Here is a 15,954-nt window from a genome sequence, read left to right on the forward strand (position 1 = left end):
GCCTTCCCATACAACACACTGACTCATGGTCTGGGTTTTACCAAATCCTGAGCATGCTTTCCCAAACCAAAATATTTCAGGAGAATTGCATTGTGCAGATGGTGGTTGGTTAAGGGCTTGAATTTTAGGAAATGATGTCTAAATTAAGGTTAAAAATCATTTAAGTAATTTTTTTTTCCTGAAAATTTGTTTGGGCTTAATGGCTATGTGCTATTGCTCAAATGCCAAATATTTTACCAGTAGAATTAAATTATTAAATTGAAGACACATAAAAAGACAGATTAGGAAGTAAGAGGAATAGGGAAGAATGAGAAAATTGGATGGTTCTAGGGGCATAATGAGCTTCTCATTTTATTGTCTCCATCTAGATCATCCTTTGGGCAAGAACCAGTTTTGAAGTGCTTAAAGAAGATAACTCCAGTTTCGCTTCAGTCATCAATCATGTGTGATTCTGTGTAGGCAAAAGACAATCTCAATATTCATTTGACTAACTAGGGCTTTGAGGGTGTCGATTCTTCTGTCATAAGATAGTTGACTCACAGGAAATAAAACAAGCTTCATACAGATAAGCTAAAGCTAGAAATGACTAGTGATCCAGGATATAAGAGAAGGAGGAGTTTATAAGTGAGAAAGCAAATCTGGGCTGGCTGGAAAGCAGAGGGTCTAATTACTTGGAGCAAAATCCACCAAATCAACAGTTTGTGAAAGCAACCTAGATCAGACAACTTCGTGGGAAAGAGTAGTTCTAAGAGGATCAGTGTTTGAAGGAAAAAAGAGCATACTTCTCAGAATATTTGGGATCTCCAGGGAGAGCAGTTCAAATGAAAGCTCAGCAGAGTGGCTGCTAGCTCAAAGTAGAAAGCTTCAGAGCCCTCAGGCATACAGGAAGTTTCAGAACAGAAGAGTAGTTTACACTACTCAAATTAAATTAAAAAGAACCTCTTCCGGGATGCACTGTAGCCTAGGCAAGATGAGAATATGATGCACCTTCCCTTCTGTTTAAGGTCTTCTTGGCAGTTCTTACTTGCTCTACCTTCCAAATTGCCAGAAGTTGAGGGCCATAGATTCACTCCTGACTGTGTGATTTTGGGTTTGTTACGGAGTCTTAGTATCTTCATCTGGAAATGGGGATGATAATTATGTTTATTCTCACTTAGTGCTTGTGTGGATCCAATTAAATAAAATGTGTGAAAAAATGTATTAAATTCCTAACAATGTATTAGTAATATACTTCTCAATTTCATCTATATTAGCTCAAACAACTTGCAAAATAGGAATTATTATCTGCAATTCACAGATAAGGAATCAGAGTTTCAGGGACAGAAAGGGATTAACCCAAGATAATAATTAGAATAATACCATTGGAGAATCACTTATACATCTAGCACTATTCTTAGTGCTTTAGGAATGCTGTCTGATTGAGTTTGCAAAACGACCCAGGAATGATGAATTTTTCAGGATTTTTGAGGCAGTGTCAGGATCCAAAGGCTCTCTCAGGCTGGCAGCCCAAATACCAGCCTGGCCCTGACTCCCCTCACGGGCACATGTTGTAAGCTAAAATTTAAGCTCAAATCTCCTTATGTCAGTCTATTTCTATTATTTCAGTTGTCTGTTCTTGTTGTTATTTGTATATGTCTGTTCTTAAGAACATTTCTGCAAGAAGATTCGTTGCTTCTTTGATGCTGTCATAACATAGGAATCTTCAGGTTACATTGCAATAATTTTGGCTCCCCAATTCTACACAGGTATGCAGTCAACAGATATGCAGTCTAATCATAGAACTCAACTTGTTCACCTTCAGCCTATAAGCTGATTCTTCTTGTCAATTTTCTCTAAAAGAACCCCAAGGCCAAAAGACTCTATTTCTCTAAAATATAATATATTCATTTGCAAACAATGAAATTTTAAAGGTTAAATAATTATATTCATTTGAAATTTTAAAATGGATTACTTTTTACAAATAATTGTGTTGGCAATAATTATGAAACATTTCAAGGGAATATATAAATATATTGATTTATTTTATGAATAAATGTGTGAGGATAAAGCAATGGAATTCATGCATATCAGCCCATAGATATTTATTGAACGTCCAAATGTGCCCAATATGATTCTAGGTGACAGTTTCACAGCATTGAACAAGAAAATAAATTCCCCATTTTATGGTGCTTATAGTCTAGTATGACAAGAAATTTTTTTAAAAAACAATGAGAATTCTAAACAGTGTAATAAACTTGAGAGTGTTAGGGACTGGTAGATCAGGCAAATGTTCTCTGATGAGGTGGAATTTGAGCTGTGACCTAAAACATACCAAGGAACCAGCTAAGGGGGGACAATAAGTATGAAGACCCAAACATCTGACCTATTTGAGAAGCACAAAGAAGCCCCATGGGTTGATAGAGAGTGAGCTAGAAAATTGACACAAGGTAAGGTGAGAATGGCCTCCTCCTTAAGACCCATTTTGATTTTACTGTAAGTAAAATTGAAGCCATTGGAAGATCTTAACTAGGGGAGTAAAGAAATTACATTTCCATTTTTAGAAGACTGGCTGTTCCATCAGGTAGAGACTGAGCAGGGACAAGAATAGAAACAGACTCACGAGGACTTGCCTGCTGGCGCAGGTGAGAGTTCACAGTGGCTTGGAATTGAAGGACAGTGGTGGGGATGGAAAGAGGTGGTGAAATTCAGAATATATTTTCAACCTACAACTTACAGGACTTGATGATGGATTTAATGTAAGGTTAGAGAAAAAGAAGAATCAAGAAGGCATTATGGTTTGGGGATTTGAGTAACTAAGTGGATGGTGGTGTGCTTTATGGAGATAGATATCATGGGGGAATAAAATATTTGGGGGGACAAAAGTAAAGATTTAAAAACTCAGGTTCTAGCCATCTTAAAATTTTTAAGATAACCTCCTAAACAAGCGAGTGGTGTTATCTGGTAGCCAGTTGAATATGGAAGTAGAAAGCTCTGTGGAAAAGTGAGAGCAAGAGTTACACATTTTGAAAACAAAGGCTTATAAATATTACCTAAAGTTGTGGGCCTTGGAATTGCTTAGAGGGAAAAGTAATTTGCACTGGGATAAAACTGACATTCTAAATTTGAGCAAATTTTGACCTGGGAATACCCATATGCTCAAACGGACTTCTGCCACCTTATCACTGTGGATAACAGCTGAGAATAATCTCTTTGTCACTGGTAGAGGTGATGGAGGAGTAAGGGACAGAGAACTTAAGCTTTGGGCTTTCTTCTACCAGAAATGCCACTGCAGGCAAGTCACTTAACCACTCAAAGATTTAGTTTCTTCCACTACAAAACAGGAATAACATTGCCTTTGCCAACTACAAAAGCTCAAATAAGAAGCATTTGGGGGAAAGACTGTTTTGTACAATAGAAATGTAAAAGAACTTGTCTTTAATATTTAATTGCACTCCATTAGGTCTCTTCATGTCCCCATGGTGTGGTCCCCAAGTGACTTAAGATACATTTGGATGCCATCTGCTCAACAAGAAGACTGACTGACAAATTTCAAGCACACAGACAGCAACATCAGGGGACCTCTCTCTCTCCCAACCCTGGTGGCTTTTGATTTTACAGAAAGCAAAAGCATCTGATAAACAAAGCCCTGAGGTAGTCCTGATTCCTCAATTACCCCTAAGTAGCAACAGATGCTGCACAGAGGGACTTGCTTCAGTGACCAATGCTCTCAGTAATTAGACAATGGAGGGAGAAAGTAATTAGGTAAACCACACAGAAGTAGAAATAAACTGTATGGGATATGTTGGTCATGGATGAAAGACAAATTAAAAAAAAGTATAAAGGAAACATCTAGGAAAAAATAACTAATAAATAATTTGCTTAATCCATGTTGAATAATCAATTTAAGCCTGTGAAGTTAAACCTGATTAAAGATATTCCTTAATTAAAAAGTTCCTACAATGTATTACTTAGAAAGAAACATGACAAGAAGAATAGATCTATTTTATGTCAACAACAGTTCAGTTAAATGATATAGTCCTGGCAAGGAGAAGTGGGAGAGAAAAGTTTGAGGTCTTATATACTTCTCATTTATTAATTGATGTATCATATCTCATATCTGCGGGGTGCACCAAATGTGAATTTAAACCAGTGTCACTAAAAACAGGCTACAATCCAACTGCAGAACATGCTAAATCTTGGTCACCAGAAAACCACTACCCACCCGACAGATGGGTAAAGAAGCTCTAATTGGTTCATTTTCTCTTCTTTCAATTAAATAACTATATCAGAAGTACAAAAACCTCATGTAGGCCTTAGATAACCTTTTATTGCTGTTCTCTTTCCCATTCCTGTACTTTTAATCATAGACCACAAAGAACATGGCCTTTGGAATTAAAATCCAGATTGCTCTACATTCTAGATATAGGCCTTCACACAAGTGAATGAACTCGTCTGTGAAACATAGGTAATGGGAAGCAACTGTTGAGCCTGTAATAGGAACAAAGGAGAAAATGTCAAAAGTGTTTAATGCCTTGTGCTTAGAAGGTGTTCAGCAAGTGATGGCAATTACTATGCACAAAAGTGCAGTGGCTAGACTCCCTGCTCAAGGAAGTTTTGAGTGTGATAAAGTGATTTATTCAAGGAAGTATTCATCATAAGTTAACCAACCACTTACGCTAGTTCATTTAATCATCACAAGAACTTTATAAGGTAAATAGTAATATCCTTCCCATTTTCCAGATAGGAAATAGAGATTCAGAAACATTGGGCTATTTTTCTAACACCTTATAGCTATAGAGTAGCAAAGATAGGATTCAAACACTAGCAAGTTGGCATCATACTCCTATAGTTCTTAGTTGGAAGCTATATTGCCTCCCTACTTAGGCTCAGTTTCAGCCTGGAATGCAAATCCATTTCTATTTGTTGTCTTTATTTTTGTTGTTGAGTTGTTGGTGAATGCCTGTTCTGAAAAATATCTCCTCAAAAGTACTGCTAGTTATCCGATGCTCTCAAAATTGACATAGCTCAAAGAAAGGCTCAATGGGAAAATTATTGTCTATATAAGTAGGCAATTAGAGGCACAGCCTGCCTAAAAAATCCTCCCTGTCCAGCTCAGCATGGCCTGAGCCTCCTCTGAGTTTCATCTAGCACAGCCCCAGAGGCAGTAAGACTCAATACTTCATGATACCTACATATAATTTGGTGGCAATAAAGATGTTTAAAGACTTGTGTTCATTTAGAATTTTAAAATGAGTCTCTGATATACATGCAACAATTATAGAATATTGCAAGAGAATTTCTAGAGCTTTAATTTATTTTACAGTGGAATTATAAGCAATAAAGAGAGAAATGTAAATGAGCATTAAATGCATCACCTTGGAAAATGAGCTCTAGGATTTCATGTATTTTTCTATTTCTTTTTTCTGAATTCTCTCATGTTCCTCCTAAACCAACTGAAATCCTGCTCATTCTTTTAAGACTTGGTCCAAACGCCTCTTCCTCTGAGATGCTGTTTTTGATGCCATTGTTACAATGAATTACACTTGCTCAGCGCTTCCATAGTTTTTGGTTTATGCCTTTATTTTGCCCTTACCACAATCTGCCTGACATTATTAAAGTTGTTTATCCTCATCACCTCCTGAAAACTCCTAGCAAGTACAAATCAGTGAGGAGGGGGATATTGCCTGATGGTTAAAAGCAGGAGCCTCCAAATCAGACAAAACTCAGCTTAGATCCTGACTCCATCATTCAACTTCTGTAAGATCTTTAGAACGTAGACCTTTGAGAATCTAGGATTCTTAATCTGTCCAGTAATGATAATATGGGAGAGATATTATAGTATGAACTCAGACTCCTGGGTTCAAATCTTAGGCTCACTACTTTACCAGTTTAATTCTAAGTTTTCTTACATAGAAATCAGGGATGATAAAAGAGCAATTACTCATAATGAAATGATAAGAAGTAATTAATATATGTAAATTATTTAGAACAGCATATGGCAAACAAGTAAGCAATCAATATATGTTAGTTACTTTTAATATTATTATCCTGTAGAGTTGTGGTGAGAAATTCATGACATGCTGTTTGTAAAGTTAAGCCCATAATAGATGCTGAAAAAATGGTAGTTGTTGCTGTGTCCTCCTAGGGCTTTGAACAATGACTTGTCATTAGAAGGTGCCCAGAAAATGGTAGTTCAGGGAAATTCAATGTTTTATAAGGGATGTGTTACACTATAAGAAGCAAGAAGGCTAGGTGTGGTGGCTCATGCCTGTACTCCCAGCACTTTGGAAGGCTGAGGTGGTAGATTCACTGGAGCCCAAGAGTTCAAGACCAACCTGGGCAACATAGTTAGAACCCCCTCTCTACAAAAAATAAAAATGAAAAAACTAGCCAGGCATGGTCATGTGCACCTGTGGTCCTAGCTACTTGGGAGGCTGCTGGTGGAAGGATTGCTTCAGCCCAGGAGTTGGAGGCTGCAGTGAGCTATGATTATGCCGCTGTGCTCTAGTCTGGGTGACCGAGTGAAACCTTATCTAAAAAGAAAGAAACAAACAAAAAACAAAAAACAGAATCAAGAGAACGGATGGCAATCAACTTATAATGAGGCAGCAAAATATAAAATAAGGCAAGCACAGGCCTTGTTTAATTCTTAGCCGTTGGTTCTCTTATTGCATCCTATGTGGTGAAGTAAGAGTTTTATCAATAGAATAAATGCAAAAATACACCTCTGTGCTTGGTATTCCCTTCAGCTAGCATGCCATGTAGAAGGCAAAAATACTAAAGAAGATATCCCAAAACCCTCCATTCTCCCACTGGAGTTTTAAAAAAGTCAGAGCTCTATAATCATTTATAGAACACAGACCAGCAAGAGAGTAGGATTGTGAACATAGAAGATAATTCATAAGTTGGGCCTCTTATGATTTTTCCTTTTAGAAAAACATATAAAACAATGCCTGATTTATAGCAATTCATAAAGTATGAATGGACCTGACATTCAGGTTAATGAAGGCCCTTGCAAGTTGTAAATGCTGTGTCTGTAAAGCGATGAGACATTTTCTGGTGCAGATTGTCAGTTGGGGCACATTTCTATACATTTTTAAATACCGAGCACAGAAAACTGATCACATGATTTTATCTTTTTTTTCCCCTAAATGGGCTACTAAAATACAGTACCTGCATATATAAAATCCAAAATCAGTTCACATTATTTAATACATGACCTAACAGACAAAGTATTTAGAATCAGCTCTCTCCTGGACAAAGCCTTAACCACCAAAGAGGATAAGCACTCCTTATTTATAGCCACTATAATATTTGAATTAACCTACCTAAGGACCTCTTGTCATTGTACCAGGACATATTGTTGTGAAAAAACTGAATTTTAATCATTAAACTCTAGGACGGTACACATCATTTACCTGGTACAGATGTATACTGAATTGCATATCCACATGACACTTTTTACAATCATCTGCTTCCATAGAAAAAAAAAACAGACCTTCTACAAGTGGTGGCTTACAGAGTGAATATGAAGTTAATTTCCTATAAAAAAAAAAAAACCTTTATGTATTTTTTTATGTACTTACCACTCTTCCCAAAGGATCAGGATGTAGATTAATCAGGAATCCTATTTGAGGAGAATACTGTTTTCATTTTCCTTCTAGAAATACAAGATGGCGGGCCTTTCTATCTGTAGCTTGTATAATAAATAATTATTTATTGTGTGTCTTTTTTGTATGTTCTGAATTTGGAGCTTTCATCTTGTTCCAAACACAAACCATCTGCTCATAGAGCTCTCCTACTCTAGAATGTAATTTCCCCTTTCCTCTAATTATTCTAATCCTGTTTCCTTGCTTCAAAAATTGGCTTTAGTCAGTCTTCCTTAGTTAGCCTCAGTGACTACTCTTTCTCATAAAATTTTTATGCAATCCCTAATATTCTTAGATACCCTAGGAAATAGTTTAGCTGTTAACTGTTTTTTTAATGATTTCAAGAGTAGTAGTTTAATTTCTCTAATTGTATTTAGAGTTAATTAAAGGCAAGAAGTAGAATTTTACTTAAGATATGCCATTTTTCTTCTTCAGTGCATTCAGGTTATTTATTAAAAACAACAACACTTGATTATGAAATTTACATGTGTACATTGCAAAGACCTTACAAGATATAGAAGAGCATAACAAAGGAAATAAAAATTCTACCAACTGGTGAGAACCATGACTGAAGATACACACACCTTCCAATCTTGTTATCTTGCACACACAGACACAGATAGTTAAATAAAGGCCATATTGTGCATATTATCCTGCTTTTAAAACTTTCATATTCTTTTGTGTGATGAAATATCCTTCTGATAAATGATTTTTAATGACTGATTAATATCATATCTTATGAATGTATGTTTCACTCTAAAAATTAAATAATAACTTATATTCATCAACTCTGAGTTGGGGATGAAATACAGTGGCTTTTACTTTCTTTCATCCCTCCTGAACTTGACATAGAAGAAAAGCCAGGGAATGAGATGGTGAAACAGGAAAAAGAGGGTTAAATATGTCTAAAAATGTATGATGGATGGCCACATTCTAGATATAATTGTGATGTGTTTCTACATTGCCTATTATTTGTTTTTGGGATAATTTTTGCTATATTAATATAAAATTATACCAGCTAATGTAGATTTACCCATTTTAGAGAAAACCAAGAAATAAAGGCTCTGTTAAACAATTTGAATCACAGGTTACTACTATTTTATGTGCTAGTGAAACCTATGGTGAAGGAGTCAGCACATTTTAAATTTAAGAGGAAAAAACTTTTCCAAAGAAAATTATTCTATACATAATACATGGATTCTTAAAATAAAACAGCTCCACAAAAGGCAAAAGATCTAACAATTGGTTGGCTTCAAATCCCATGTCTCTCCATCCTTTACTCACTAGATGTTCAGCAGCATCCAATCACCAGGACTGATCCCATTATTCAGATAGCTGCAGCTTAGGTAAGGGTGAAAGTGAGGGGACAATACAAGAAGTATGAGAATGAGATCTCACTAGCTCAGCATCTAGTCTATCCTGTAATTGTCCTACTCTGATCTTGGGATTCCAGTAGCCCAGCAAATGGTCCTCCACTATCTTGCCATTTTCACTGTGGCTTTTTTTTTTTTTTCTTACCTTGAAACCAGAACAACGTATAACTTGGTTTCATTCCTGGTCAAATCACTAACCTAATTTACTACCCTTCGATCCCAGTATTCCCATTATAAGAACCCTATTATGTGTCATTTCAATGTCTAGTATAGCTTGTCCCCTCCTACTTGGAAAGTCACCCAATTCTTAGGCTCAATATGAACAATATCCAAATTAGTATCTATACCCTGCATAAGCACATAGAGGTCTTCTTTGAAAACTATATCTAAAGTAGTCTCTCTTTCGCCCAAGTCAAGTGCCTCTCCCCCAGATATGTTCTATCCAGTGGCCTCGTCTTTCTGTCTACATAGAACTTAACACTATCTGAAATGATTTTATATACAGGCTTTCTATGCCTCTCCCAATATAATTTAGATGAATAAATGACCTGTGCTTATTAATGCTTTCACTCTAGCTTCCAAGCAGCCCCCATTCCTATCATAATCAACCCCAAAGCTTGTTGACATGTACAAAATGTATATTTTATTGTACCCCATATCTGGTCATTTGGCTTGCATTGAGTATTAGCCATCAAGGAATTAATTTCAAGAACATTACTTCAGAGCGTCAAGGAAAGAACATAAGGAACACATATGCAAACATATGCATGCCATTCTTTCCTATGTATTTAATAGGTATTAGTATCTATTGTTTTGGATTTATAGTATATGTGGTGTACATACAAAAATATGAAGACATATTCTCATAAGCATTCTATTGACTCTAGACATAATAAGTGGAGGCGAATAATTAACAGGAGAAAAACCTTAAAGTAGTTCATAGAAATGTATTTTATATACTTGTCAAGATTAGTCTCTTTTATACATTTTCCACAATTGTTTCCATAAAGAAATGTTCTTAGTTTTTAAGAAATGATCCCTCTTCGTAAATGTCAGCTTTATTGAAATCAAAACAATTTTATTAAACCATAAACAAACTCAGTGTTCTCTTAGGTTTTTAATTATTTCTTTCTTTATGAAAATAAAAAGAGTATTAACACAAAGAAACAAAATATGAGGAAACAGAATCGCGTTGTAGGGGTGAATTATTTAATTTAAATGCAGTCAACCATTAGAAATACAGTTAACAATGGACAAGAGATACTCAGTTTTTCAGTACATGCTTATCTTGTGCTCAAGACACTTTTAGCCAATTAGCTGCTCAACTGACTAAGTACCTCCTACCTTACTTATTTGAATAAGTAAGGAACTTCAGCAGAGGAATTCAATAAGCAGAAGAACTTCAGCAAGACATAATTATTATATAGCAGCACACAAAGCAGACACAAATCCTTGATGGAAAATAACTTATACAAAGCAATATGGCACCTAGCAAATTGATTGGTGTGGCTGTTTTCCTAATTTAGAAAGCAAGGTCATTGAAATTCCTAAATAATTTGAATACTTTGGTTAAGAGTAGAGAATCAAATATCAAAGATTTAGTTAAAATTAGATGAAAAAGCCCTCTTCCTTACTGAATTTCTTTTTCCTAGAATTTGTTCTTGTTTTACTTCTGATTAAATAAATATGCATACCCTTAAACATGATAAAAATATTTAAGAAGCTATTATTCTTTCATTGGGAAATGAATAGAAGTTACTCATACAATAATAGGTGACGTTGGAGGATTTGTGGAATTAAAAAATCTCACAGAAAAAAATGACAAAAATGGACAGTAAATCATCCACGGGTTTATCTGTAATACCCTTGAAAGAGTAGTTTTTAAAAAATTCTTCAAGAAATGGTGTAGTTGAAGATCTTAAAGTGCTAAGGAACCTAACAGTTTGGGGACTGTGTCTTCTAGGATCAACAACACAGTTCCATGATGACTTGAAATAGTATTTTTTTAGTAAACTTGTGTTCGCTCATCAAGCATTTCTTGCCATTTGACAAGATAAAATTATCTGTTGTCGTTTCTTAGTATATTTTAAAAATAAATATAAAGAAAGAAATTGAAGATTTTTATACTGGAAGAACATTATGAATAAATTCTTGCAGCTGCTAATCTCTTAATTCTTGATTCAAATCCGGAAATATAAGTGATGATGGTGTTGTTACTGAAATTTACTTGGCTTTCTAAACAAACAGCATAGTTAGGTCTTTGAACAAGATAGATTCTCTTAATTGCACTAGAAGACAGGTATTTGGTTCAAGTATGCCATTTCTTGAAGGCTGGCCACCACATTTGCCTGACAATTGCCACCCTAATTTCTTCTGCTGCTTCAGATTCCCTCTTTCTCCAGCAGGCAAACAAGAAAGCTTTATTTGTGCTTGGAAATATATCAAATCACTCTAATGAAACTTCACTTTTCAGAAGTGCTGTCAAAAAGGTAAAAAGTGAGTTTCTTCTCTTAAAAATGAAAGATGGACAGATGAAAGCTCAAGTCGTACGAGTGAAGAGTGCCTAGCCTTTCTTTTGCTCTTCAGCTCCATTTCCTAAAACACATTCTTTTTATATCTGATACAATCTGAAAACTCTCTAGAGAGAGAGGGAGAAAAAAATAATAGCCTCATTGTTTATACTATAAAATTTTCTTGAGTTTTTCACATTTCTGCCTGTTTCTGAATACCTGGAAAAATTTAAAAATCTTTAATATTTAATTTATAGCACATTTTTAGCTATATTTTTAAAAAATAATGTTCAAAAAATGAATTACATACCAATTATGGTCTCAATAAGTCATATTTTAAAATAAAATATTTTTAGCAAAAAATATAAATTTAAAACATAATAAAAATGCACGTTCCTAAAATACTTAGAAATTCCAACCACTAAAACCCAGTATAGAGTATATATATATATATCTCAATTTGCTCCCAAAACTTTAGAAAATATATATATTAATATGTAAAGATTTTGATACTATAATACTATATGTGGTCTCTGTATATGAAATTGAATATGTGCATGTATTAGTCTATAAAACTTAGTTTAAAATAAAATGTAAAAATACTACTGTCTTTCCGAAATATTTCAGAACCATGACAGGAAAAAAAAAAAGACCAGTCTATATAGTTCATATGAACCACATTTTTACCTTAAGTACCTCTTTGTAGCTAATTTCCTAACGGTATTTTTGCAGTCATACTTAATTCACATATAAAGTAGTTTCCACTCATTAGTTAAGTAGTGGACTGGTCTCAGAATGCACACTTTTAATTCATCCTTGGACAAAGTTACAAATTTTTACATGTGACAGATATTTAGAGTTGCTTAAACAAGTCAAAACTTCATTGAAAGTTAAATTCTCAAATGTCACTGGCATTTTCACAAAAATCAATATGGAAGAGTCAGGGAATGTTCTTGAATACGAGAGAAATGGGCAACAATCCTGGAATGCCATAAAGAACACAAAGAGAAATTATAGGTGGCCAGTCTCCAGCCCAGGTATAGAAAATTAGACAAACAGAGTTGCAGGAATGCTGGTTAGCAACAAAATGCAGTCACTATGTTAGAATGAGTGCTGGGCATGGAATGTGAGATCAGCAGACCTGGCTGAGAGGCAAAACTATCATCACTGAACCCTGTATCCTTGGGCAGCAAGTTAATTCCTATAAATTTGGAGAAAATAACACCTACCTTATAGAACAATTTTAAAAATAGAACAATGTTCATAAAAATTTGTCAAATATGGACTGATGTAAGCAATCTACATATACTTTGCAAACTACTACACAAATTCTTATATTTATTGATATAAATAAGATGGAATTTCTTACCAAGGATGAATTCCAACTGCGGTTCATTTGGAGTCTTCTGGATACCTATAAATAACAGGAGCAAATTCACATTTTTAAAAAATTGAATTATCAAGAATACGTCAATATATATTACTATGCTTCATTGTGACCAGAATGAATAAAGACAGTATTTGGCAGAATGAATAAACTTGGTTTATCAGGGTTATAAATAATCAGTTCTCAGGGCAGGGCATAATATTTGTTGCAGAACTAGATGTGACTTAAGATTTGATTGGTCATTTTATCTGTACGGTTATAAAGAAACCAAGAAATGTTTTTGTAAGCCATGGCAAACATAAAACATATTTTACAACTGTGTTTATCTCTTTTGGATGCAATGTAGACAGAAGTGGATCCTTCATAAAGAACCCCCTTACCAAAATACTCTCTTAAATGGATTTTTTTTTTCCAAGCCACTCTAACCTGCTGTAAACAGTAAATCAGTAACAAAAGAGGTATCTTCAGCTAGGTTATGATGGACATTGTAGTGCTGGTTATTCTGCTAATTTATTAATAGCTCAAACCAACATTTTGTAAAATGTTTCCATTCCTTTGGTCAGCAATGTTTAAAAAATATAACAAGATGGCTAAATAATTTAAGATGAGCTAGGAATGAAAGTGAGTCTGGGGACAAAGGTACAGAAATGGAACCATCTAACAGCTAGAAGGTAGAGTGATCACATTGTGGGAAGTGATATGGGTAGATGCCTAAAATCCACACACAGTGTAGCAGCTTCCTAAACAAGAGTGGATGACTGGATGTATGAATGGGAGGCCATTTGTTACAACTCAAGGGTGGCCAAAGAAGCAAAACTAACAAGTATGAAAAAGTAAACTATTTGGCAATAAATGAAAGAATATTATACAAATCCTTTCCTTGCTTATTTTTGCTGGTGCATTCATCAGATACTATTTAAATTTACTGGCATTTGGTCACTAATATATTTTAAGAATCACCTTTTTGTATAAAAATTAACTGCTTTTTATTCACAGTTATTTATTATTTATTTTTGCACAGTAACTGTATATTTTTTCTCCTGCTGACATTTAGCAATTGCTTTGGTTAACAATTTTAGATTTTTCAAGAGAGGTTAAAGTGACAATCATTAGGTAGGTTTTTGTGAACTTGAAATGTCTGGGTTTTTTTAAAAGGTCATTAACAATTAACTCTGCTTTAAACATTGACAATCAGATTTCTCAAAAACGCATCCAACCAATACAATTTTCTAAAGATTAGCTTTATAATGTAAATTAAAAGAGAAGGTTAGACATATATTTGCCAGTGTTAAATAATTGGACTACAGGAATCTTCTGAAAAGAAAGGAAAAAGGCATAAAAGGCATAATTCATGCTAAACAATAAAACCGAAACCCTAGAATTTTAAATACAAAAGAAAACATACAATTCTTCCAACGATTTTATTTACTTGAGTAATACAAAACCAATTTTAATGTTCACATGCAAACTTGGCCAAATCTCCACTGGCTCTATATTTGTGGCCTAGTGCTCTCTGGTATGGCAGTGACAGTCTAAATTTCTAGTGTAACAATTTTTTTCTTAATGCTTTCAACTTAAGTACCTTTTGGGTTTAAAGAGAGAATTTCTACAGTATAAAAAAATTCCCATATAAGATTATATAAATACCAGTTATTCTTAGAAAGTATTAGTGTCTAGAAGGTATACTTAAAAAGTATTCATTAGGCTCTTAATATATATTCAAGATATTTAATCTTGTTATTTGATATTTAACCATTTCATGGACTATCATCTATCTTACCCAAGATAAAAGATGAGAGGCATATCATACACTGATGCCACCAAGGTAAATAGTGCAAAGGAAAAATACTTTGGTAATTTCATGCCATTTATTAGAACCGAAGTTCCTATGAATCTATGAATGCATGTATGTATGTGTATGTTTCATCGGCCCAATTTGCATCTTTAGATGCAAAAACAGGGAGGGATACACACATACTTACTTGTGAACTGACAGTCCCCGGGATCATTGGCCTGGGCTGTAGGAAGAAAGTGCTGCCCTTCTTCTGATGCCCCTTCCTCTTTAATTTCCATGATCAACCTTCACAGTTTTAAAATGTTCCAAATTTTCTTGTCCAAATGTCAGTTCTAGTGATTCGTGGCTTAATGTAGATGTATCTTCACACTAAAGATCTGATATCCCACTCTGAAATTCTGTACCTAGGAAACATCAAAAGTTAAATTTTCAGTCATATTGGAGTTCAGTATAAAGCTAAAGAGTAAAGGTAGGTAGAGACTGCAACTACATTCAAATGAACTTTCTTCCTGCCTACTCCACTCATACTTTCAGAACCATTCCACACAGTTAATGCATCATAAAGTCTAGGTTTAATAGGTATTCTCAAAGCATTTATTACATAGTCATATGAAAGACTTCTAAAACATGAAAGGTATATTATTTATCTTCTAGTTCAGTCTGTAAGATAGTGGATAGCTATAGGGGCTGCTAACTAAGTATAAAACCTAATTTAGCAGCAAGAGCATGTAGCATCTTGTCAAGACATTACCATGTTCTGGCAAGGTGAATATTACTATCGTTCTTTCCATTAGAATTGCCCTTTATGCTCATCTCTCCATCCACCCTTGTTAGAACATTATTACTGACCACATAAAAAATAATTTGGCATGACATTCTTCTTCCCAGATGAGCCAACAGGTTGTACAGGAGAGTTTCCAACCTCATTATTATCCACGGAGTCTTTTGCTGCTCTACTTGATAAAGGTGTAATTGTTTAATGATCATGGTATATGCTGAAAAGAATGAATCATTCTTCTAAAAAGCTAAAGCTCAAGGGGAAATTAAAGCAATAGAAAATTGATGAAAATTAGCATGGGGAAAGAAAGACTCTCCAAGAATTTAATACCCTGTCATATAGACAGCCTCAAATACTTACAAATTCATTTTTATATTTAACATGATATATATGACCAAGAATAAATTTTTTTAAAAATCAATGTTGTTTTAAATCAAGTTACCAGCTGAATTAAAATGTATAAAAATATTTAAATGTCTGCCC

General features: G+C 34.5%; 1 protein-coding gene across 19 annotated transcripts in view; it reads right to left on the minus strand.

The window, feature by feature from the left end:
- Positions 1-15,954, minus strand: part of INPP4B (inositol polyphosphate-4-phosphatase type II B) — an 811,274-nt gene that overhangs the window by 389,249 nt on the left and 406,071 nt on the right. For 18 of the 19 annotated variants that reach the window (XM_001142120.7, XM_024356306.3, XM_054683404.2 and 15 more), the window contains 2 exons: positions 14,881-15,097; positions 12,881-12,925 (listed from right to left, as the gene is read on the minus strand). In XM_001142120.7, coding sequence (XP_001142120.2) covers positions 12,881-12,925; positions 14,881-14,971 — 136 coding nt within the window. In that variant the 5' untranslated portion in view covers positions 14,972-15,097. Of the gene's footprint in view, positions 1-8,912; positions 8,964-12,880; positions 12,926-14,880; positions 15,098-15,954 lie in introns of those variants that run through there. The other variant, XM_063809913.1, reaches the window with a different exon arrangement.

The sequence above is a fragment of the Pan troglodytes genome, chromosome 3 (assembly GCF_028858775.2).
Source record: "Pan troglodytes isolate AG18354 chromosome 3, NHGRI_mPanTro3-v2.0_pri, whole genome shotgun sequence".
Classification (NCBI taxonomy): domain Eukaryota; kingdom Metazoa; phylum Chordata; class Mammalia; order Primates; family Hominidae; genus Pan; species Pan troglodytes.